This window comes from Balearica regulorum, chromosome 16, assembly GCF_011004875.1.
Source record: "Balearica regulorum gibbericeps isolate bBalReg1 chromosome 16, bBalReg1.pri, whole genome shotgun sequence".
In the NCBI taxonomy this organism is placed as follows: Eukaryota; Metazoa; Chordata; class Aves; order Gruiformes; family Gruidae; genus Balearica; species Balearica regulorum.
This window is the reverse complement of record NC_046199.1, coordinates 2883400-2908679: the sequence shown is the minus strand read 5'-3', so window position 1 is coordinate 2908679 and position 25280 is coordinate 2883400. Positions and strand designations below refer to the sequence as shown.

The window sequence follows — 25280 nt, the reverse complement described above, 5'->3', positions numbered from 1 at the left end:
GGCCAAACCGGGCACGGCGTTTCGGTGAGGGCTGGGGGGGACAGAACAGACGTGACAGGGTCCCCGTCAGGGAGCGGGAGCCGGTGTCTCTGCCTTCCCCTCCCCGGGCCGGCTGGCGATGGAGGGGGAGAGGGCCCGTCCCGCTCTCCCAGCCCTTACCCGGCGCTCCCGGAGGGGCTCCAGCCCCGGTGCCCCAACACCCGCCGGTACCGGCAGCGTGGGCGGGGGCGGCCCGGCCTCCGGGGGGAGCCGCCCGGCCCCGCCGCGAACAATAGCGGCCCCGGCGCGGGGCGGTGCGGAGCGGGGCGGGCCGGGGGCCACCGCCCGCCCCCCCGCCTGCCGCCGCCCGCCCTCTCCCCGCCCCCCGCGCCAGAGGCACCGCCGCCGCCGCAGCCGGGTCCATGCCCGCTGGAGCCCCCGCCTGCCGCCGCCCGCAGCCCCGGCATGGACGTTAGGTTTTACTCCTCCGCCCCCACCGCCGTGGGCTCCCTGCCCGGCGCCGACCCCACTTGCCTCGGGCCGCTGGATTATTATCACTGCAACAAGGTACCGGTGCGGCGGTGGCGGTGCGGGGAGAGGAGGGGGTGCGGGGGACGGCGGTGCCCGGCGGGGCTGCCCGGGCGGCTCCTCTCGGCGCGTCCCGCAACTTCTCGGCGGGCGGGGAGCGGGGGGGTGGGGGGAGGAAGGAAAGTGCCGGCGGCGCCCGGCTCCTGCGGGAGGGAATTTTGAAAGTGGTCGGGAAGCGGCGCGGGGAGAACCGTCCGGTCCCCGGCCCCGGCCCCGCCGCGCTCCCCGGTGGGGCGAGCGGAGCTGCGCGGCGGGAGGAGCCCGAGGCCGGGGCGCTGCTCGGCGGGGCAGGCTGGAAGCGATCGCGGGCGGGAGAGAAACGCTCCGGGGTGAGCGCGGCTCTTTGGGGCTGTTTATGTGTTCGTTTCCAGCGGCGGGTTTATTTCGCGTTCTCCCTACGGGCGCGTTTGGCCCGAAGCGATCCGCGTACGTGGGTCGGTTTTGGTGTTGGTGGTGGTGTGGTTGTTGTCGGGCACTTTTTGGTGGCGGTGGTGTTTGCTGGGTTGTTTTGTACCTTCTTCGCAAGGCTGCAGAGCCGCTGGGCTGGGGCCGCTGGCACCTCCCGGGGGGGGGCTCCGTCCTCCTCCCCGTCCCCGTCCCCCCCCCCCGGAGCTGATGCTCCCGTGCAGTGCCGGGTTTGGGGGGGTGGGAGTGGGGGGGATGGGGGGTGCGTGTGTTCCCCAAGACCCGCAGCACGGCGGGGGAAGCTCCCTAACCTACATTTTCCCCGCTCGCTGCAGCTGCAAGGCAAAGCACCCTCCAGTTGTAAGGAGAGGGGGTCCGCGGGGGGATGTTTGGGAGCGCCGCAGGTGCTGGAGGAAATTTCCCTCATCGGAGAGAAGCCGAAGCGGAGCGGACAGATGCTGTAGTTCAGGGATAAATAGTTCTCCGCGAGTATCGCCCCCCTCGCGTGTGGGTAAACAGCGCTGATGTTACAGCAACAAAGCCGTAGGGAGCGAGACCTGTTTGGAGGGGGGGGGATCAACCGAGACATCACCCTGGCTGCCTCCTCCTGGCCCAAATTCGGGTGATTGCACTGAAAAAAAGTTAATAAAGGGAGAAAATGCTACCCGGCGTCGGGACTGCGGCTCAGGATGCCCATGGCTCATCTCGTTGCTTTGATACTTCGGGATCAAACTCTTTAGAAAACAAGCAGAGAGAAACCTTTGTGGCTTCCCAGATGCAGCAAATTAATCTTTGTGTATCAATATATATATTTAACTGTTCTCTGTCATGTGGGTTATTTATCTCTTTTTATTAAGTTGTAGCAAACTTAATAGTTCTAATTTATTTTGAGATGCCTGATTATGCTGAAAGAAAACAAATTGATTTTTTTTTTTTTCCCCTGTATCCACGTACTGCTAGTTTCAAACTGTTCTATTATCATTGCTGTTGCTCTTAAAACACTAAATATGCTCTTAAAATACTATCGAGAGACGGTCACCTGGGAGCAGGTCTTCTGTGCTACTGAAACCTCAGCCGATAAAGTCTGCAAAAGCTGGAAGTCTGGGATCATGCAAACGCGTGCCGCTGGGAACTGCGGCAACCCCCAAATCCTGCTGGCTTTAGGAATTCGATTTTGCCAAGAAGTTGTGAGATGTAAATGTGATTTAGTTTGCCTTCCAGTTTTCCGTGCGGGAGCTGGTGCTCTGTCGTGCACGCAGCGCTGCAGGCCCTTGCCGTGGGGCTGCGTGGTCCGGGCATCCCCCCAGCAGCGCCCACCCGAGCCTTGGGGCGCGTGGGGCCCCGCGTCGTCAGCTCATCCGTGGCCTGAATCCCTGAGATTAGTCCCGGATTAGGCGATCGCAATTGATCCACGGGTCCTTGCTGTTGTGCGGCGCTGTGGACGGGGAGGCTGGAGGAAATCGCCTCTTCTGGGTCTCCAGCGAGCGCAGCGCAGGAGAAGGAGCGGGTGCGTTTTGGTGCTGGCCGGGGTGGATGGGACACTGGAGAGGAGCACCCCAGGTACTGACCACTGCCACCAGATGCTGCTGTTGTCACTGCTACGGAGGATCTTACGGCAGCGGGAGGAAGAAAGGAAGTGACTTACCCTTTTCTGCTATTCAGGGCTCTTTTTTTTTCTTTTTTTTTTTTCCTCCTTCTTCATTTCTTTTCTGAGTTATCAAATGTCATTTGCTTATGCGCAGCGGTGCACGTTTGTCTGTGGGATGAGGCTGCTGGAACGAAGCCAGAAATGAAATGAGCTGACTTTGTTTTCCCGTCTAAAAGCAGGTATAACGGTTGTAACTTTGGCATCAAAACGTGGCCCACTGCGGAGCGGGCAGAGGTATCACCGGCTGCCTTTGCTTCGGAGAGCTTCTCTGGCCGGTGTGGGGTGGCATACGGCTGAGGATCGCCGCCAGCACGCTCTTATCTTGTGCCCGCTACGGAGCGTGCTGTCTGAGCACACCCGCTTCCGCCGAGCCCCATGGGACCCTTCTGGGAGACTCCAAAAACTCGCACTGGTCCCAACCCCATCGCTCCCATCCTGTGCTGGTTGCTCAGCCCAGAGCTGAGCTAAGACAGTGTCTGCCTCAAAACATTTCCACTTTAAAAAGCTACAGAGGAGGGTAGGGTGGGCTGGAAAAATCAGAAGTTATCCCGCTACCGCATGCAGGTATCCCGGGTGAAATCCGGCACTAGGAAGGAGCTGGGCAAGGAGCACTTACAGGCTCTTTGCCGTCCTCCTGCTTTGCCGAATTTATGGTGGGGCTTTAAAGCCCTGCGATTTAAAGGGCTTGTTTTGTTCAGGTTTGGCTTCCCCCCCCCCCCCCCCCCCCCGCCCCGAAGGGCTGCTTGGTTTATTTATTTATTTAGGGGGGAAGCAGAGAAGCTGGGAAGGAGTGTGCACTGTCACTGCGTATAAATAACTGGCTGAGAGCACGGCAGAGCTCTGCCTGCGCGCCCATCGCCAGTGAGCTTGCTGGAGAGATGTGCTTTAGCCCAAAGCATCCTGAAATGTTAATGTAATTGTTTTGTGCACTTACTGAACATGATATTGTTACCGTGAGGTCTCCGATCTCGCTTGCGCGCTGCAGTAAGCCACAGTTTCTCTTTGCAGCTACAGAGGTGCCTATCACGTATCAGCAGTTCCATTTTTAAAAGGACAAGGGATGTTCGGAGGGATAATGAAATGGGAGCGTGCGTTCAGCCGAGGCCTCCCCAGAAGAGGGCTGTTTGCACCCTCTCTTTAACCATTTCTGGAGCATCCCTGCTTTCCCTTGAAGGGCTGGCCACTGGGAGGGACCAGTGGTAGGGAGCGAGGGGCTGGACACCCATGGGTGGAGAACAGGGTCCCTCATGCCCCGGCAGGCAGGGTGAGAAGGAGCCTTCCCCTCTGCTGCTCGCATGTGGCGAGGAGTTTTTATGCATTGGGCACGCTGCTGGCACCGAAGCAGGGGAAAAAGGGCTCCCCACATAAACCAGTCCCCATCACGGGTGATCCTGCACGGAGCAGCTTGCCATGGCAGCTGGGAAGCAGAGCCACCCCCAAACTTCCCGGTGCACGGGGAGCTGCCGCTCGCAGCCTGGAGGACTGATGCTCCTTGGCAGGATTTTTAGGGTTGCACTGGGCTCAGCCCAAGGTGCAGGGGCAATAAGAAGCGACACCTTCCCGGAGCCACCCAAAAGCCTCCCTAGGGCACACTGCCGCAAGCATTTCCCATGCCAGGGTGCCGGCCCCTCGCCTCCTTCCCCTGGGCCGGATCCAGGATCTGCTCCATCACTGGGACCGCGCAGAAGAAGCACCTCTTGTGCGTTAGGTTGTGTCTGCACGGCGGCCACGAGGGACTGGGGAGGTTCAGCTGAAGGTGGTACCATCTCTGCAAGGAGCCCTTGTCCAAACCGCGACACCCGTCTCTGTCATCGGCCACCTGAGCCCTGCTGAAGGGAGCACCTACCTCCATTTCGGATTCCCTTTTTAAATCTGGGTCTAAACCCCCTTTTTCTGTCCTCTCTGGCCTTTTTCCTGGGGCATTTGTACCTGCTGCAGTCCCCCCTCCTGCTCCCTTGCCGGGGAAGTGAAGCTTTCACGGTGTCTCGCTGCTGCCTGGGTGTTGTGATGGTGTTACGGGGGGAGACGCAGCGCGGTCCTGCACCACGTAAGGGGGTCGTTGGTCTGTGGTGGGGTATTTTCATGTCCCTACAGTTGCTTTGTGAAAATTTGGGGATTTTTCCTACTTAAACTCTAGGGAGACTCTTTGCATCTGTATTTCACAATAAGTAAACCATGGAAAAAAATCGTACAGTTTGGTAACACAGGGGCTCATTCTGCTCTAAGCAGAGCTTTAGCGACAGGATCTGGTATGCTGGTTGATGTACCAGCGTGGAAGGATTTTCCCAGATTTTAAATTGTGTAGGTCCACAAAGTACAGGAGGGAGATTCTCCTCCTTAGCCCGGGGAAAATTTCTTTTGCAAGGGAGGGATATGGCAGGAATCCTCACGCAGTGTATGCAGTGGTGCTGTGCTGTGGAGGAATGATCCTGTTCCCTACGGGCAACTTTGGGGAGTGAATTAACGTCTCTCTATTCTTCCTGCAGAAAGAAATTTAAATATAAATTCTTCTTAGTTGCTCGTGGTATTTTGATGGTCAGACTCGGGTAGCGCGGTGCCTGATTTCCACTGAAGGCACTTGACGGGGAGGAGGACCCAGCGTGGGAATACCCGATCCTTGCGGAGGAAGCACACCGCTGCGACACCGGGGGTGCCCGGGGTCCTGGGGGACCTGCAGCATCTCCGGCAGTTAATGGGAGATACGTGCTGGGGAGCCCTGCTGACCCCGTAGCATTTCTGCAGGATTCAACAGCACCATCAAAACTCGTCCCAAATCTTTCTAACAGGGCTCTGTGCTTTGCATCTCCAAACGCACTCTGTGTCTCGCCTGATAAATGGACAAAAACTATTTTGCCAATACACCATCATAAATTATGGATAATTAAAATCTACTAGTCATGAGATGAGTATTAATCTGCAACCAATGCTCTCTTCTTCTTTTAAGAACCCTTTAGAAATGGGATCTGAGCTGCTGGTATGAGCCCGGGTCGATATAGCGAATGCATTTCTGTGGAACATTCTGTTTTGTTTTGACTTTTACCATAAATTGTACTTCGCAGTGATAAACACGGTCCCTTTTTCATCGTTCCAGAACCGCTTTGCCATTCTGGAAGATAAAATATATTCTTTTCCTTTCTACTTTCTAAGTCAACTCTGTTTTGAAGTAGCATAAATCTTTCTTTGGAGATGGAGGATTTTGGATGGGGAACAAAGTCAGGCAAATTTTTAATTTGGGGCCCATTTTATTCTCATTTGGCAGGCAGCTCCTGTTGATTTGCAAATGTGGTTGTTTTTTTTTAAACTTTTTTTTTTTTTAGGCCCTGAGTATGGGCAAGGGCTGCTTCTGAAAAGTGTTTGAGCTACTCAGTGGGACAGCCCTGCGTTCTGCAGAGCCATCTTTGATGGGCTGCGCAGCAGAAAGCGTTTGAAGCTCCGTTTTGCCTTGGGCTTTAAGTTAGGGACTGGGAGCTAAATAATGAATGTCCATCCATTCATAGGAGTTGTTGTTCTCTCCGTATGTGCAGAGGGAAGGCTTTAATCTGGTTGTTTTTGGAACAATGGGAGATATTTTGAAGACCGGTCTGACTTGTAGATAACAACGTGTTTGTTAGGGCCGCTTCTGAATAACCTTGTTAAGGGCCCGATCCGTGAAAGTCCCTGTAGCAGAGGAGGCATCAAGAGACCAAAAATTCAGGATCAAAATCTTCTAAGTTTCTTTGATTTATTTATGATGCTTCAATTATACACACCGTCCCCTAAATCGGTGGTCCAAAGCCTATTGCGTGTTACACCGCCATAACCACGGAGTAAATCCACGCACAGCTCTGCGCTTACCCCTCTGAGCTTGCAACAGGCACCGGGATCAGTTTGTCCATCCCTAATGGAGAAAACATTTTTGTTGATAAATTGTATTTTGCACGGAACAGACCGGAGCATCCCATAGCTTGCATAGCACGTGGTTGCTGCTCGCTCCGGGGCGGTGGGGAGAGCACCTGTAACGCCTGCAGAGCTCCTTCAGGCTCCTGCTTTTGCTAGCTGTAAGGATGGGTGCTGCTGGCTCCTTTCCTGGCGGCGGCTGTCGCCGTCATGGTATTTCTGGGGCATTTCAAGAAAACCCTCTCTTTTCATTCTGCCTTCGCTTTGCACCTCTCTGATGCTGGGTGCGGGGAGCGGAGGTGAGGACCGCTCCACCGCTGCGTACGGACCGGGCGAGCAGGAGCGTGCTGCGGTGGGGGAGCGTTATCCCCTCTAGGTGCACAATTTTTCCCTATTACCTTTGTGCTCATCTGGTTTTTTTTACAGAATGAGCTCTAAATGCTTTTACCATAAGTTGGGTTATATCTTTCAGTATAAATGAAGCATATAATTGTGTTTTCCTAACAGCCCTACATTAAAAATAAGTTATTGTGCTGCTAATGTGTTTTCCTTGACAATTTTCCATCCAGTGAGTGCAAGGCTTCTGTCTGAAGCTGTTGTGTACCGTGTTCTCTGCCTCTTCTTTACGTTTTATTCTGCATTTCCAAAGTCGGGGTGTTAGTGTGATTTCAGCTTTGATACCATTAACTCCTAATAGGAGGTTTGAGCTCTAATGTTCCACCTTCGTGATTTTACACGCACTTTTTCATATAATTAAAGCTTATACTTGGGGATGCACAGTTCAGCTGCAGGGGGGAGAAATCTCGCAACAAAACTTAACTGAAACAAGCACTAATCAAACCTTTTTTTTTTTTTTTTTTTTAAACAGTGATCGAAAACAGTGTTAAACTGCCTGGTTTTGCACTTACATGACCAGATTTAAATATTTTAATCATCTGCGCCCCCCTCCTTCTATTGTTTCCCTCTGGTGGTTTTGTTCTGATGGATGCCATTTCTTCTTTGAAAAATGGCATTGGCTGCTGCGTCGCCTGCAGGCGAAATCTTTGCATTATGCCACAGAATATCTCTCCGCCGCCGTAATCTTTTGCGTAGATTTGTTGACCTCTGTAGATATAATTAAATCTCCTCTTGACGACTGTGCGATTTCAGTTCAGCTCTGTGGTGAGTGTAACTGTTAGGTAAGTGTTAAATTAGGGCCCTGGACCCGTAATTGTTATTATGGAAAGATTATTTGAGCATCGGTTTGTGCCGGTTGCCGCGTGTGGCTTCTGAGGAACCTTATCTGCAGAAATCGGGTGGCTCTTGGTCTGAGACAGTTTCTTGACCTCTAATTATAGCCTGGGCACAGGAGGCTGGTTTGCAGGAGTGTTTAAAATGTAGATATTTTAATTTATTTCTGTTGGTTTAAGGACCCAGCTTCTTGCTCTTATGGTGCTTTTGGGTTTTTTTCCCCTGTGTTTCTAAGGATCTGTCACCTAGCAGGAGCCAGAAAAGGGGGGCAGCAGTATGGGGACCTGTCCCCAAGCGGGGTGGATGGTGAAACTTTCTGCGGCTCTGCCCTGAGCCTCTCCTCCCCGCTCCCGATGCGCACCTTCGCTTCCACGCGGCTGAAGCCACCAGCCCTGGCCGCAGTCCTGGCACCTCGGTCCTCGGGGGAGATGGAGGACGGAGCGCCGGGCGCGCTGGCACGTCCCACCCTCGCTTCTGGTGTGACGTGCCGCCGTCCTCTCTGTCGCCCAGGCTGTATTTCCCCCGGGACCGCGCTGCCCGTGCCCCGTGGATGCTGTTCCACCTCGGCAGCGGCGAGGAGCGCTTTTTCTGTCGGATTAGCTGGATCGCATTAGCAGGTTTTTCTTCCCACCAAACCTACCGATGACTCAGAGTTTCCATTCCCGTCTGGACCCATCAGGGAGGCTCCGTGCCCCTTCTCCCCGGCTGCCTGCCTGCGCACCGCACTCCTCCTCTCCTTCCAGCTTTAGAGGGAACCATCGTCTTCCTCTTCATCTTCCTCTTCATCTCCTCCTGCTTGCGGGGTGGAGCCTGCGCTTGCCTGCGGTCACGCTGGGGAGATAAGGGCTCTGCCACTTAATCTTCTGCCTGAACTCGCCTAGGGCTCCCGTTTCGGGGTACCCCAGGCATTTGAGGGTTATTTTTATTGATAATTTGAGCCATCCTGAGCGCTGGTCATCCATTGCAGGAGACCTGGGTCCCTGGAGAGGTGCAAGCAGAGCCCAGGGCACCCCGAAAGGCTTCTCTCTTCCAAAGATGTGGATCCCCACATTTATACCTGTGAAAGTGTTTCCCTTTTCCAGCCTGATTTACCCAGTGGTTTATTCCCTGAGCATCTCCTCCCTCTCCCTAGGGAGCTGGTGGAGCTGTACGGCTCGTTAGGAGTTGGTAAGCCATTTGAAAACCCTCAAATGCAACAGCTTTGACGTAAAGGGCCACCCTGTGTAGGGGAGGAGATGGAGCAGGGGGTGGCAATGGAGAGCTCGCTGTCCACGTGGGTGGACCTCAGTCCTGTTCCTAGCAGCGTGCAGGCTGAGCTCCTTTCTCCCCCAAAAGCTGATCTCCAGGTCAGCGATGGGCCGTTTCTTTCCACCTCTACCATCACCTTTCCTTTACACCATGGGGAAGATGCTGTCGGGGCCCCGGGGACCTCCCTGCAGCCGGGGGGGCACAACATGGGCTGATGAGGGTCCGAGTCCAGCGCTGCCGCACCCGCGGGGGTGTTCGTGGGCTGCGGGTCTCCCCGGCTGACGCTGCTAGTTGGCTCTGCATTAAAAGACTTTTTGTTTCATCGTTTACAGTTACTGAACCCTAAAATAAAGGTAATTTTTTTTTCTCTGTTAAAAAAGAACAGTTTAGAGCAATTATGCGTTTCTCATTTTTCACGGGTGCTTCTCTGAACAGTGGGGTTTTATACGGTGAGCCGTCTCAGCACGGCGTGCCTGCCGTAGTAGAATGATGTATTTTTTGGGAATTCGATTTCTAGTCCCTGGCGTCAGAAGAGGGGCAGCATGCCCCGGAAAGAAACTTTGACAGCGCGGAAATTTAAATTTATGCAAACTTTAGAGGAAGTTTTGTATGGAAACAATTAAAGGATCTTGGTTTGTCCCAGTTTATGCGATGGGTGCAAAAAACCCTTTGGATGTCATTTGAAGAAGGAAAAAAACCCCACCAGAAATCCTGGTGGGGGAGGAAATATGAACCACAGAAGCTGGGGCTTGTCGTAGCACTGGGAAATACGTGTTCCTCCTGATAGGATCCTGTTTGTCCGCGTTAAACCCAGGGAGGCAACTTTTCCCCTGATGCGTTATCTTGTCTCTAAATAGCATTCAAAGGAGAAGAAGAATGTGCTGTTAAAAATATCAAACTTTTGGGAATGGCTGGCAGACTTTGCCGCTGATAAGCATTGTTGATTGAAGATCAAACAGCCCTTGAAAGCAGAAGAAAAAAACCTTCCAAGAAGCGCGGTGGATCTAACCCTGCAGCCAGACAGCGAGGTCACGCAGGCTTCGGTCCGCGTCTGTTTAGGAACCTGCACTGGAATTACGGTCTGGTCTCCTCTACCCCAGACGGATGTTGGCAACGCGGTGGTTTTAAACCCGATAAATCTGTTAAAGCTGAGAACAACTTTTATTACATGCCAAGAAAACCAGAGTCATGTTTTCGTTATTAGGTGGAAGTTTTATATTCCCCCTCCCCTTAAGATAAAGAGTCTGCCTAGGAGGAGAGACTGCAGGTCATAAAGTGAACTGAAGACTAGTGGCATGTGGTTTTTTTTAATTAATTGACAGCCTGCATTTCTGTGTCAAGGTGGCAAATTAATTGTGGGTGGCCGTCTGTTTGCAAACCAGGTAGTTCTATCGTGGCTGTGCCAAACGGTACGTGTGGGGCATCGAACTATTGGATTTAAATCAGACCAGAGCGTAGGTTTTATGAAAACTGTATTAAATCAGCTTTTCCACTTAAGAGTTGGGCTTTGAAAAGGCAAAAAAATACTACTGAAATGGTCGTCTTAGCTTGATAAACTTGCAGCTCGTTAAGTAAGGTGGTTGGTGTGTAGTGGCCTTTTTTTGGGGGAGGCCAAACCCTGGTGGGACTAACAACATGTAACTTCAGTCATCTGTGGAACTGGGGCACCAACCTTGTGTGAGTGTGCAAAAGAAACAAATACATGTTTAAACTCATAACTTAGATGGAAGGGACCTCTGGAAGTGTATTTAAAATAATTCCAATAGCACCTTCTGGGATTGAGATGGCAGGAGAGAAAAATATCAATATACAGCCCACACCGACTGCGAGCGATGGATTTTCTGCTCCGATACAGTGAGAGTCTCGGTGGTGGTGGCTGCAATCAAATGCTAAATAGGAAGTTTGTAATAAAAAGGGCTTTAGTTAGAATTAATAAAATGTGAAACGCTTCATTCCTTGGAAAACATGCGGTATTGACCGAGATTTAGAAACACATCCTGTAGGAGCAGGGATCCAGATTGCTGGCTCCGGCATCCTTTCCCTGCATGTGTTACTATTCCTGTTAGAGTGCAGGGTTTCATTTATTTTATTTTCTGCCTGGAAAGGTCACAGCGTTCAAGTTTGAGAGGAAATTAGTGAAGAGCTGGAAACAAGGGCAGCCTCCTACAAAATTATCATCCTCTTCTCCCACTCTTGCGCCTTCCCGTGCCGTGCGTGGCAGTGCGATGCCACCCCACGCACGCGACTTCCCTGCTCCGAGGCTGTGCTGGAGTCACGCTGAGTCCTTTTGTTCCAGCTGGACCCAAAAACCTGTTTTTGTTTTGGTGTTGATACTATCTAAGGGCTACCTTCCTGAATGTGGGGTGCCGCGCGCTAAACCACATGCGACGGAGAAGAACGTGCCCCATCTCAAGTATAACTCTGGGTCCTCTGTAAGCTCCCAGAGCAGAGACCGAGTGTGGAATTTCAGGGGATATAGGCAGGATCTATATGTAAAGATGAGGTAGTCGTTAGCAAAATAGGATCCTTGTATCACAGGCAAATCCAATTTTATCATGGAAACTTTTCTGATTTGGACTGAGTTTGATTAATTTTAAGTGCTGCTGTCCGAAGCTGTCTTCCACGAGCTGCAGGTGAAGCCATGGATGCGGTTCCCACTTGCAGGAAAGTGCTGCTCTAAATTAACTGTCCGGGAAATGTTGATTTCAACATCCTTTTGTCTTGTGGAATTGTCTTACGATGTTCTGAAGCTCAGCTGGGGCTTCTCATTTGCCCCCAGAGCTGGAAATCTCGGGTAGCTCAGAGGCAGGAGGAGGATGCTGCTGGACCTGGGGCTTTAGCTTGTGTCACTGTCATCGTGCCACGAGCATGGGGATGGCGCCAACTTGGAAGGGATCCTCTGCTTGGCAAAAAAAAGGTCTCGAGAGCAGGCTGCCTCCTTGCTTAGTGCGGTTCTAACGGGACCCGGAGGCTTCTGAAGAGCTGCTGTGGCTCTTCCCATCGCTAGGTCACCAGGCCAGAGTGCCGAGGGACCAGACGTCCCCAGATGCTGTGACGCAGAGCTGGTGGTTGCCATCCTGCTCTCTGAGATGGGCGTGCGCGTCACGGCTGCTCCTGGTGCCGGCGTGGCACGCGCAGCAGGACGGGGCTAGCTGGGCCACCTGGAACTGGTGGCCTCTTCCCTTTGGCCAGAGCTGGAGCCACTAGAGAGACCAAGGGGGGTTTCTGCCATATTTGGGGATAAACGAAACCTCCGCCACTTCTAACCCAGCAACACCCAGGCTGAATTGACTTAAAAACGACAACGTGAAGCTTGTGCGATTGAACGTTTCCAAGCGTGACGCCTGTCGGCGCTTTGCCCGACGCAGCGGCAGAGCCGGGCTCCGCAGGGCTGGTTAGCCAGCGCGATGGGTGCCTTGGGTCCCTGCCCGGGCATCGCTGAGCTCTGCAGTCAGCGTCCGCGGGGCCGGAGGCGGCTCGGCAGGAGCTGTGCAGACCTCACAGCTTGAAGCCCTGTGCAAGACAGCTTTCCCTTCGCTGTGTTTCAGTGGCGCAGGCTTGACTGGAATGCCTTAATAAAGCCGAAAGCTTAGTCCGACGGGGGTGGGAAGGAGGTGAAAAAGGAAAGCTTAATTCCCTGCTCATCTTGGCTGCGATTCAGGTTTCATTTCCCCTTGTGGAGGTTTCCCCTCTTCATCCCTGCTGTCCAAGTCTTGCTTCTGTTGCATTTGTTATTTATTTTCTTTATAGCCTGAGGGCTGCTGCGAGAGGTGTCTCTTTGCTCTGCCGACTGTTCCTGATGCTTCGTTTTCCTTGCTAATACCAATTGTTTCTGCCAAAATGATTTGGTGGTGTTATGTAAACCTAGAATCACACGCTAACGCTCTAATCCGGGTGCTCCTAAACAGGCTGGATTGGATTCGCCCCCATGCTGCCTCCGCTGCCATCGGGCACCTTGTGCCGGGGGGGTCCCCTTGGCTCCGCAGCCCCCGGGGGTGGGATGCCGGCGGTCACGACATCCGCAGCCGTCTGAGCCAGTATCACCGTTGTTGCTGGTAGCTTTAGTGGGAAGCATGAAAACACCCCGTAAGGCACTCAGGGCTGTTTGTAGAGCGTGGTACCTGCACAGCAAAGCTTATTTTTTTTTTAGCACTGGGGTCTGTGTTTGTGCTGTTGGGTTTGCAGCAGCGTTGGTGGATGCTACGTGCGTGGTTCCCTGCTAGCACCAAGAAGTGGCTCGCTGCATCTCTGCCCCATCGCTGCCCACGGTCCAGGGCAAAGCCTGCCTGCGCGGTCCCTGTGCTTGCCGCCAGCCAGCCGATGGGATTTGAGCTCCCGGAGCATCTTCGTGGAGATACTGCGCTCCTGCAAGATGCTGCTGGATGGGCACCTCTTCTGTGCCAAATAGCGTGGGCTCTCCTCTGAAAAGCGCATGCTCTTTTGGTGGCAACCGGTTGTTTACCTGGAAAGTGATATTAGCAAAGGTCTTAATGCATTTCCAAGTGCTGCTTAAATGATTCTGGCTGCCAAATCACATTTAAAAAAAAAAAAAAAAAAGAGATCCACCACTGTTGTGTGCCCAACCTCTTCTCCATATACTCTGTTTTTGAGAGATTAGAGAGAGATTTAATCCTGCGGAGCTGGCAGGTGATGCTGATGAACGTTTGGAGGGGATTAGGGTAAATCCATTCCTCCTTCTGATTTAGGTCAAGATTTGAATTAATTGTTAAAATTTGCTCAGGTGACATCTCTGAAACCTCCTCTGAGCCGGTGAAACTGCAGAGGTGTAAGTGAAGGCAGAACTTGTTTCTGGAGCAGAAAGGTTGATGAATGCTTAAGATAGCTGATTCCTGTTGCAGCGTCCAATTAATCCGCAGTGCCACAGAATTAAAGGGTGCCTGGGCTGGCTCCTCGGCCTCACGCCCCTCACCGCTCTGAGATGCTCTGCAACAACCGACTTGCGTGAGCAGGACACCGTGCTCGTGTGCCGCTGGAGCTTCAGCCAAACGTGCCGTCTCTCAAACTAGAGGTGAAGTGGAATGGGTGCAGCTATGCATCGGGGGCTCAAGGGGTAGATCCAGCCAAAGCTGTGTTGCTGTCCTGGCCACTGTTTTTCTTCTGTGGTGGCATTGCAGTGGGTCTGGAGGTTAAGGAGGATCTTCTTGGCAGCCTGCAGCAGCTGTTGGACCTTCTGGTATGTCTGCATGCATCCTATGGCACAAGCGCATCCTATGTTCTGGCAGGACTCCAGAACATGCTCCTCTAAGGTGTCCTGGCATCAAAAATGTTGTCTTCAGAGGGGCGTTGGCACCTGCAGTGTTGCCGTTTGGGCTGAGGACCATTGCTGTGACTCTCACCAGCAATATGTAGTGCCCTGTGCTGGGCATCCTGCTGGGGCTGCGGGAGGGAACATGGCTCTGCGACAATTCCAAGGATATTTTCAGCATGAGGTTCAGCAACAGCATCGAGCAACTGTCCTTGGGAGGACATTATTTCTCCTTGGTGGGAGAAATAATAGTCTTCATTTTCTCTCCTCTGTGGTGTACATCGTCAAATTAAGTTCCTGAGGACCAACAAGACCTTCTGGGAGCGCAGGGGGGTGCAGCCTCCACCCAGGAAGAGCTTTATGAATTGGGTCTGCAGAGGGGGCATTGCAGCTGGAGATCTGCACTGCCTGCGGCATCTGCAGGAGAGGAAAAAGTATTTTGCAGAAGCGACTTCAGCATTTTTGGCTTTTGGAGAAGAGCAGCTCGCACCTACAGCCCTGTTTGGAGCCCTTACGCTGGGACTGCTCATGCAATCCATCTCAGGATTTCATATCACCTGCAAACCTGCGCCCACCTCGGCTCTGAGTTTCCCTGTGAAGAAGTAACCGTGGGATTAGTCACAGTGGCAGCTTTGGGATGCTTCGGAGAAGGTGAGCCTGTAAGCAGCAGGTATCTTCATGCTGCAGAGCAAAGCTGACATTCAGAAATCACCTGACTGCACATAAAGTTGCATGTAGACCTTTTTGACCAAGGTGATCGACCATGCTCATGCAAAGCCTGTCTGGGAAGCCTGGGGAACCTCAGAGCACGGCAGACCCAACATACGAATTCAGGGTAAATTGCTCAATAAATTTGTGGTAACTCTGGAGGTGCAGGAGACAGCTGGTGCGTGTCTGGTGTGTCTGCTCACTTCAAAGCCCGCAGCTGCTCAGGGAATCCAGCGAAAGTTGGCTGCTGCTGCGGAGCTCTCTGCTCCCTGTAACTCGATGACTTGTCTGTGTCGTGAAAGAGCGCGCTGTTAGCGCTGGCGGGGACCAGGTGCACTCATCCTGCACGTGAGCTCAAGTGCCAGGCTCTGTCAGATAGGACCGAAGTCAGAGACGGTCTGAACAAGTGGTAATGGGGCGTGGAGGATACAAGGATCAGGCTCAGAGCAAACCTGTTTGCTTCCTCTGGGTGGCTTTGGATTTGTATGGCTATAGCAAACGCGGTCCTCTCCCCGTCGTGATAGATGCTGGTGGGATGGGTGGGAAAAATGAAGCCCAGTGGCAGGTCACAGACAAGTAGGAATCCTTTTGAGAATGTAATACTTGGGAATAACTTAGAAATGATGTGGTTTTTTGATGGGTCATTGGAATTACACTTTTCTAGAAAGTAAGGGGAAAGAGAACTTGAAAGTGTGTATGTGTGTGTATATATATATATATTAAACAGGGCTTTCTTAACTGTCCTTAGGCATGAGGATTTTGAGGGAGGTGTTTTCCAGATTCTTCATTGTCTTGCTGCACAAGCTGGTGTTTGCCAATGACTGTGTCTCCTTCAAGAAGAGCAAAAAATAAAGTCGAATGCGCCATATGGAGGGGGAGAATATTTGGTAACCGTTTTTTGTGGTGATGGTAGTTTGAAATAGTTACCTTTGTATTTGCTTAGTTTAACTCTAAACAGGAAAATAATGGCTGTTGTAATGTCTCTATTAGAGGAATATGGTTTTAAAGCACTTTGGGGTTACATTAGTTGAGTGCAGAATGAATTCCCCCCATGGAGCAAATAAACCCCAGGGGGCTGAATGCTGGGAGCTGACAGCTTGATGTGGGGATGTGCATCCCAGACAGGTCTCCGGGGGCCGGTTCTTGATGTAATTCTGCATGCTCCTTCTCTTCCCTCCTCCCTTCACTCCCCTCAGTGAAGGGGCATCTCGCCCCAACAAATTGGTTAAAGCACTTACATCTGAAACTGGAAGGCACTGGCTAGCGTGGGGGGGCCAGCAGCGCTAACCAGAGGTGGAAGGAGCCCAGAAAGCTTTAAATGTTTTAAACGTGGCCTCCCCATATGTCAGCACATGAGTAAATAGACTTTGATGAAATATATTTTATTTTATCATCTGAACACCAAGTTATACTTGCAGTTTGGGGAGCTTTCTTGTTTTGTTTTGTTTTTTTTCCTAACTATGCCTAAGCCTGACAGCGAAGCGGAGGGATGCAGCAGGAAAGCGCTCGCTGCTGATGCTGTGCGTGTGTGTCAGTAACTGCATAAATAGCTCTTGGGTGCGAGGTGGCTTGCACAAGCAGCAGCCCGTCGGTGCACAAAAAGCTTCTGCGCACCTGAGTCAAGCCCCGTCCAAGAGCCAGCTCACCAGAACTGCAGATGCACGCGTACAGAGTGAGCTTACGCCTCTGAAAACTTGGCACGGGTTGGTTTTCAAGCAGCATCCGATGATGTAATAGAGCAAATATTAGGAGAGCAACATCTGGTAGCTCTGCTGTCTACATGGCCGTTGCAAACAATTTTTCAGACCTGTGTAAATGTTCAGTTTAATCACACACCAGTGTGGTAAGAGACCCGTGCAGTCAAGGCCACCTGCTTGCCTCTCTTTCTTTTGTATAAAATAATGAGGATGGTTTTTTGTTTGGTTTTGTTTCCAGTGCATTAAGCGACACTTTAAAAGCAGCTAAATGCATTAGAAAGAGAAGTCAAAATCCCTTTGTGCAACGGTGTCAACATTTTTATTTTAAACTTAATGTTCCAGTTAATTCGTTGTCTCCGAATTGTAAAACGTGGGGGTGGATGACTTAAATATCCTGCTGGAGGGGTTAGTTCCCAAGGGTGGACGGGAGGTGTTTTCTGTGCAGGGTTGGGTGCGATGTGCTGCTCCTGCAGGTCTGGGCTCCGGGGGTCCTGCTCTGCAGCCTCCCCCGGGACGCAGGTTCCCAGTCTCGGATGTGGCAATGCCCCTTCTCTGTCCACTCTCATCCAAAAGTGAAATGGAGCTCCTAGTTGGTGTGAAGCCGTGAAACTACTGGTGGTAAAAGCGCTGTGCAACCTCCAGCCCTTGGGGGGCAAACCTCCCCGACGGCTTTGCAGGCAAGTGCGTAGTGGTGGCAGTGGGGCGTCCCAGCTCTGCGTGAGCAGAGGGGATGGGCGAGCTCTTCTGGCTTCCTTTGTGGGTAATGTGGCGACAAGGCTTTGTTTAGAGATCGCAAAAATTGGGGTTGGGTGTTATTGCAACTACACGTGGTCCAGCAGAGTTTGGAGGCCGCAGCTGAAATGGGTTCTACTGGGCACTGAGCAAACACCTGGTAAAGGATGGTCCCCAAGAAAAATAGCAGAGATGGACAAAGAGCGTCTATATAAGGCAGAAAGAATTGACATTGTTACCAGAAAATTTCTTTCCAGGAGTATTTTTTAGATGAATCTCAGTGCTGCAAGGTGTGCATTACCAACGTGTCTGGTATGTGGTACCCGAGACCGTGGTCCTGCGCTCGGAGAGAGGCCGGTGTCCGACATGAGGCTGGTCCTTCCTGATCTGCTGCCGGGGCAATCATTGTTCTTGCAAATCACACGCTTGGTGAGATTGCTGCTGGGCTGTGGCTTCTTCCTTCACTTTGATGGGGAGTTTGCACTCTGGGGAAATCATTAGATGATCATAAGAAAGTACAGGTGTGATGCAAGTGAGAAAGTGTGGTTTAAGCTCATCTTTAGCTCCAGAAGACCTCTGGTGACGTAGATGCCATCAGCATCCTACAACTATGTTATGCAGAGTCTGATGCAGCCACGAGCGGTTTACATCAGGCTGCTGCGTTTCAGCTGTGCTGACTTCAGAAGAGGCTCTGTAACAGGTGGGACTGGCCAGACATCCCTGGTGGGTTGCAAAAATGGGACTTCAGACATCAAAGAATCCATTCCTCTTCTGAATTCCCTGGGCACTATGGTCGATTAATTTGTGACGTAGTCTCCCCAAGCGTGCGGCACGTGGTTTATGGTTTTACCAAAGTCATCAAGGCTGAAAAATTCAGGAATCCTATTCCTTCCTCCCAGTGACCACACACTTGGTGAAGTTTTCACATTCTTCCTTCCCCTTTCTCTCTGTGTGACGTCCCACCTCCTCGTACAAAACGCTGTGGAGAGCACATGGCTGCCTGCGGTACGGGAGCCCTGGGCACTGCTCTGCGCCACGCCGGAGCGTGGCTATGGGTCTCCAGGCTTGCAAGATGCTCCATGCTTAATGTGTCATCTTGTGTCTTTTCCTTTTGGAAAACTGCGGGGGGAGGAAATGGTAGAGGAGCTCATCCACTTCCATGCTTACCTCCTTGCTGTAATGATGAGAGGGTTAATAGGAAAGGTGACCGTTGAACTGGTAACCACTGTCTGTGTGGGTTTTGCTGAATTCCTAACACACAAACTTCAGAGCTGGAGCAAGATCCATGTTGTTGGTGAATATCATGAATTGCATGTCCTGTGTACGTAAAAGTTGGGGCGTATGGGGGGAAGGATAGCACTGGTAGAGGCAGTTTCCCCAGTTGGTGAATGGACAAGCACCTACTGAGCAGTGGTGTTGGAGGAGGGTCCCCTGGTCCCCAACAGGGACCGGCACGTAGGGGTTGGGTTGGGGTTTCTGCCCCTGCCTGGGGAGGAGGGAGTGGCAGAGGAGAGCAAGGGGTTAAAACGAAGCCGACTGTCCAACCGGTGTAAGCACGTGGGTGTGAAGGAAAACAGACTTTTCTGTTGCGTTGTGTTGCTTTCATTCAAAGGATCAGCTCTGGACCACTGCAGAGACCCCGCTCCCCTGCCCCGTCCGTACCTGGTGGGGCATTCCTCCCTGGCGCAGAGGGGGTACCCAGTCTCTATCCCCAGGGCTGGGCCTTGGGCATCCTCAATGGCACGAAGGACTAGGCTCTAGGACTTCAGTTCACATTGCCATTTCCATTGATCTTGGGCATCAGTGACACATGTGAATGGGAAAGAAGGCAGTTCCAGTTTGCCTGTGTTTGTTAAATTTTATATGAGCAAACTTCATTTAAAAAAAACCTGACACAACCCAACCTTAAAACATGAAGCCCAAGAGATGGGTGAATTTAAATGCTAGGAAGAGATTATTGGTAACGCCCAGCTGTGCATGTTGATTCAGCTGCGAGGCAGTAGGAGCAGTTCATCAGCATCGTCAAGCCTACCCTCTCGTTTCTCTTCCAAGGGCAGCTCGTCCCTGGGCTGCAGGGCCCCACTCTTGGTAACGAGGAGTATCTGGTTTCTCCCGTCTCCTCTGCCCTTGTCTCCTGCCTTCGCTGTCTCTTCCCACCTTCGCTCCAAGAGCCCTCCAGCCACGTCCGTGGGGACAGGAGGGACGGTTGCCCCGAGATGTCTGTGCTTTGGTCAAGCAGCATCCCGCTGTTGGACGCGGCCGGGGCTCCGGCGCTCCCCGTGTTGGGGGTAAACCAGCTCCCGGCACTGCTCCCGTGGGTGGCCTGAGGCCAGGGTGAGGGGCCTCGCCTGGAGGGCACTTGTTTACAGGCTTTAGTTTGATCCCTTTGCAGCTCCTCCCTCAAACTCTTGACAGTGAGTGCTTCCCTCCGCCAAGTCACTTTTGGTGGTGAATTAAATCATTACTTTTTTTTTTTTTTCCTCTCCAGTATTCAGTGTTCTGAGCTAAATTGGAATAGAAACCTTTTCAAACTGTTCCTTTAATAAAGTATTTAGTTAATAGATGATGCATAGCTCACAAAGCTTGCAAGAATCTGACATGGGGTATCATAATATTATGATATTTAACAGCAAAACCTACTGCATTATCAACTTACCTCTATAGCATGGAGGAGGCAACAGCTGAGGCATAAAAACTAATGCTTCACTATGACAGAGCTAAAATTGAACTTGGCAATTACCGCGTGCATGATTCGCAGTATTGTGAAGTGAAGCTACTATATAAATCAGCTCCAGTAATCATAGGGTTTAAAATTAGTCAGTTACTATTAACTCTGCCAGTGTTAGCATATGTTGGAGAATTATAAAAGTGAAAGGTATGGAATATCTGAAGTACAGGTTTAAAGTAAACCACTTGAACAAGCTCCCAGTGGGAGGATTTTAAGTTCATGCAGAAGTAAGGTTTTGGGTACTACAAAGGTTTGTGGAACACATTTAATTGCACATTGCAGTCTAATCTTTTGAATGCTTAACATCCTTTAGAAAGCACCTTTTCATGTTCCCAAGACTTTCACAGTTCACAGAGGGTAGAGTGATGATTGAATTTAATTTTTTCTTCCTTACAGATTTTTATTTTTTTTTTCAGAGCAGCGCTATTCAAATAGTTTGCAGAGCTCTTCAATGCCAGCATAGAAAAAAGGAAACAGCAGGATAATGTTTTAAAATCATTATGGGGAAGTGAAAGGCTGCTCTGAGCGCAGCACAGAAATTAGCAACTGCTATGATTGCTAAATTTTTATTCAATGCAAAATTCATGGAATTTGCTGCTATGAAAAATACTGGAGTCAAGTTATTTAATAGGATTCTAAATTATGTAGGATGCACAAATATTTCATACGGGGCGCAGGGCTGCGTGTGTTTCTGTAGGAGAGCAGGAGCTGGAAGCAGCTCTGCTGGGGGCAGGTGGCTGCTTTGTGTCCAGCTCTCTTCCCTCGCTCCTCTGGTCCGTGCTGATGTTTTCAGCTTAGCTTCTGAAATAACACCGTTTTGGTCTTGGTGACGCGCGACTGTGGTGAACGTACACGAATGGAGGTTTATAACCCATCCGAAGGGTGAGGATAGGCGGCCGACGTGCTGCAGGGCTCGCACCCCTTGCTCCGGACTTGCCGCGTTGGGAGGACACGTCACCCCGCGGTACCTCCTGTGCTTTGGGGGCCTCGTCTTGCGGCTACCGGCGTTGGGGCTTTGCTGTCCGTGAGTCCTTCTGAATGAGTTGCATCCAATGGAGGGTGACGGCACGGTCCTCTCGGATCCCCCAGCCTAGCCTGGGCTGCCGCAGGCAGTGTCCTGAAGGATGCTGCTGGCACTTGCTCTCTTTCCGAATGCCTCAGTCCCTGGTTTCTCCCTGGTTTCATCCCCTCCGGGGAAGGCGGGCTGTACTCTGATGGAGTTTCCTAGCTGGATGCTTTACCTGCCCGTGAATCTAAAAGCGCCTTTCCTTAGCTCCGTCCGTAGCTGAGGTTGGGCCCCACGCACCTTGTGGTCCTGCACCCCCTGCGCTCCTGCGAGGTGCTCCCATCCCGCTCTCTTCTCTCCCCACATCTGACCTTCAGAGTTAAACGCGAGTCACGATGACTTTTCTGGGTTTTCTTTATCCCTACTTGCCTCCTGTCCGTACCGTTTTGTTCGGTTACAGCCACGTCTGATTCCAGAAGAGGCAACTTGTGTCTTGTTTCTAATTCCAGTGAAGTGGAAATGTTGCAGCAAATCTGGGCTTTAGTCTTTCTTTACTTTTAGTCCCACCATGTGTCCTAATTATTTAGTGCAACTCATTCAGCCAGCATTTTCGAAGATGCTCGTGCTCTGGCAGGGAGAAGGATGGGATGAGGCTGTCTTCTCTCTTTCTGTTTTGTTTTCTTTCTCTCTCTTGCTTTTTTAAATAGAGAACTAGGAGGAGGGGCGTACAGCAGGAGCATGCTATGCGCCGGTTAACGTGCAAGCAGCACGCAGGAAAAATGCTTTCTTAATCAAAATGCAGCCTGATCGGCGGGAGGGATGGAAAAGTTAACACGGAGGGCTGTTTGGGTGCTGCGCCGGGGCAGCGCCCGCGCGTGATAGAGCTGGTCGCTGTGCTCGTGATAAAGACTGAAGACCGTGAAGGTCACTGTGCACAGATGAGCCTATTTACCATCATATTTGGGACTTTGTATTTTGGAAATAGGCTCTGTTATTTGTCTCACCAGCAGCAGGGCGTTACCTTATCAGTCAGAGATAAACCGTGCTGCGTTCTGTTAAAGGATTTTGAAATATGTAATTTTCAATTGGCTGATACAGGGTAAATCGCGCCCGTTCTCTCTGCCAGTAACTTTTAAGATTCACGAAGAATTTATCAGTACATTTAACACTTCCATTGAAACTATATTTCTGAGGTTATGGAAATGAGCTTCAAATGAAAGTCACAACTCAAAAAGCAGGAAACATGCCTGTAAGCGAGGAAAAAGCTGTCACTGGCATTGTGAAGAAAGAGAGGTATAAATAGGGCATTGGGTTAGAAAGCAGGAAATCTGCGTGCTGTGGGTTTTACTTGGAATTTCTTCTGGTGACCCTAGATAAGATTGTTAACCCTTGTCTCTGCAGACAGTTGTACGTGCTCATTTACGGGCTCTGTTTCTGGCTTTTGGGATGGTCTGCATGAGCTAGCTGTTTGAAGGCGTAGCTGCTCCATCAATCATGGGTGTGTGGTTTTCATGCTTAGGAAGGATCGCTTTATCAGAGAGGCTGGATTTCTCAATATTTCCTGTAGAGCATAGTTTAGTCTTGTCCTCACACTGCACGGCCCGCGGAGGGACGATCTCGTGGCGAAGCATCTGTCCTTACAAGCAGGAGAGGGGAGGGTGGGCATTGCAGATACAATTCCTACCGCCAATGGACTTAATGCAGCCGATGACCGCAACTTCGCGTTCAGTTTTATTTTTATAGACAAGATAAAATAAATAGCGTCAATCAGGAGGGACTTTCTCTTATCTCCATGGTAGACTCAAGAAGACCCTTCCACGCGCGCCAGTGCCGTGGGTGCCCATGCGTGTCGGTCCTTGCAGCCTGCGCAGAACCGCAAGTGAAACGGCTCCGGTCGTGACACAAGGCTGTGTCCTGGGAGATGTAAAATTCCAGTTCCTGGAAGAGGACAGGTTTCTGCCCAAAACACATTACAGCCTTTCAGCCTCCTGCCAGCACTGCTGAGTGTGTAGCGTGTTGGCAGAACGTGATCTGGTATTTGTCACGCCCTTCTATATAACTTTGTTCCAAAGTGGGTTGTTTTTTTGTACAGTGTACACCAGATAGAGCGATAGGCTGGGGAAAACCATCGAGGTGGATGGTTGCAATGGGGAAGCCAAAGAGATAGGACAGATCATTACCGATGAGGTGCTGTGCAGCATCCCACCCGTGATAAGATGTGGGGATGTGCATTACGTCGTGTCCCCCGTGGCTGGAGACGCAGGCCTTGGAGCATCCCGGGGGTGTGTATACCAACATGCTCCCGAGGGAACGCTGCCTCCCTCCTGCCCATCACCACCTGAAGGTGCTTTGGGTTGTTGTGGTGCCCTGCTCCTGGGGATGATCCAGCACCGCTCCGCCAGCCAGCCTGGGGAATGCCACCGGGGAGAAGAGCCATCCCGTAACGGCGTTTAATGACTTGAAAACCGTACGGCGACAAAACCAATACTGTGAGGAGGGGCCTGGCCTCTCTGACACTGGTGCTTTCGGTTCCCGGGCTGACAGCTCCGGTGCACGTGTAAGTCAGGGGGTCATGTGGGTCTTTAATAAAATGACAAGTGGGTATGATAGTCCTGACTGTTACAAGTTATAAATTTGGCCTAGGGAGTTATTTCAGGCTTGTGTGGTCTAAAATTGTCTCACAGCCTGAAATCACATCTCAGATGATAGAAATAATAACCTCCAATCTCTCCGATCCCTGCGTGCTCCGTAATAAACAAACGGTGGCTTCCCCGGAGGTGTCACCCCAGCAGCGGCACAGCCGCTTCCCGTGAGCGCCGGTGTCCAGGAGCGCTCGTCTCTCGGATGAAATGCAGGAATCGGGATGTTTCCCGCATGGCTCATGACGCAGTAGAAGTTGGTAGTAGTATTTGTGTGTGTGTGTGTGTCTTGGCTCCATTCTCTGACGCTTAAAAAGAAAAAAAAAAAAAAAAAGGCGGTGAATACTTCATACCTTGGCAGGGGGGACTGATTAGCTCTTGAGCTGAATCTGAATCTTTCAGAGGAAACCATGAAGGATTCCCCATGTTTCTTGTTCTTTGATGTCCTTCGTACCACCTCGCTGTTAATCCCGGTACGTTCATAGAGAGGTTCCCAGTGCCAAACCTGCATCTGGTGACTCAGTGCAGAGCGCGACTTTTCTGCCTTTGACTACGACTTAAACCCCCAAAGCCGAGCATATTTGGAAAAGATTCTGCACCGCATGTGAGGTCCTTTGCAGAAGCTGCAACCGAAATCGGTGGGGACGGAGCGGTCGTACCCCCTCGGAAGCAAAAGCAGAATTTGTCTCGTCTGCGGAGCGCGCAAACATTTGCTCTGCGGGCTGTGCTGCAGCGCGGCTCTTCTCTTCGTACAGGTTGTTTTGTTTCCTGTGGTGTCTGGGTTGCTGTTGAGGCAGTTCCACGAACCTCCTGTTTCTCCCAGGGCTGTTTGCGTGGCAGGTGTTTGCTGTGATAAAATATCGACGGGGAGGAGGAAGGAAGGCAGGCTTCGCTCTCTGTCTGCCCCTATCTCTTGTTATTTTTCAGGTGGGAGGTACAGAGAGGGCCACGTCTTGATTTTAAAATCAGCCAAGGATTTCTAGGATGTGAATATTAACTGGGTTTCGGTGCGGCTTGGGATGGTTCTGTTAAATTCTTGACGTTGCTAGGAGCTGGAGCTGGATGCTGGCGGGTCTGTTTGGGCATGGATAGAGGCGCAGGGCAGAAGATCTGGTGGGTGGTGAGGTGTCCCGGGATGCGTGTTGGGCGTACGGCAGCGTGTGCCGACTTGTGCCGGATGTCCCAGCAGCAGAAGGAACCGTGCGTGCCCTGTGCTGCCCCACTGCTGCTGGTCTTCAAATGCCCCAAAATGCAGCATGTTCCTGCTCGTGTTGTCCTCAAACTGTAAGAAAAAACTGAAAAAGCATCATAAAAACCTCTGAACTCCTTGAGGAGCAGAACTGCCCACTGAGCTGTGGACTTCCTGGATCCTTCTGGTGCAGGATGAGGCCCCAACGCGATCCCAGCCCGTAGTGGTGGCCTTGCCTGGGAGCCCACCCGAGAGACGAGGGCTGGCACATGCGTGGGGTGTTGGAACATCAGCCAGAACTGTGCCTGGGCCGGGCGAGCCAGCTGGTTTGCACCCCTGCG

The 25280-nt window shown here is 51.6% G+C and overlaps 1 protein-coding gene across 2 annotated transcripts in view; it reads left to right on the top strand.

Moving 5' to 3' along the window:
• The first annotated feature begins 372 nt into the window (after window positions 1-372).
• The window catches only part of TOX2 (TOX high mobility group box family member 2), a 154274-nt gene continuing 129366 nt past the window's right edge, over window positions 373-25280 (top strand). The window contains exon 1 of one of the 2 annotated variants that reach the window (XM_075768248.1): window positions 373-546. In XM_075768248.1, coding sequence (XP_075624363.1) covers window positions 445-546 — 102 coding nt within the window. In that variant the 5' untranslated portion in view covers window positions 373-444. Of the gene's footprint in view, window positions 547-811; window positions 897-25280 lie in introns of those variants that run through there. The other variant, XM_075768249.1, reaches the window with a different exon arrangement.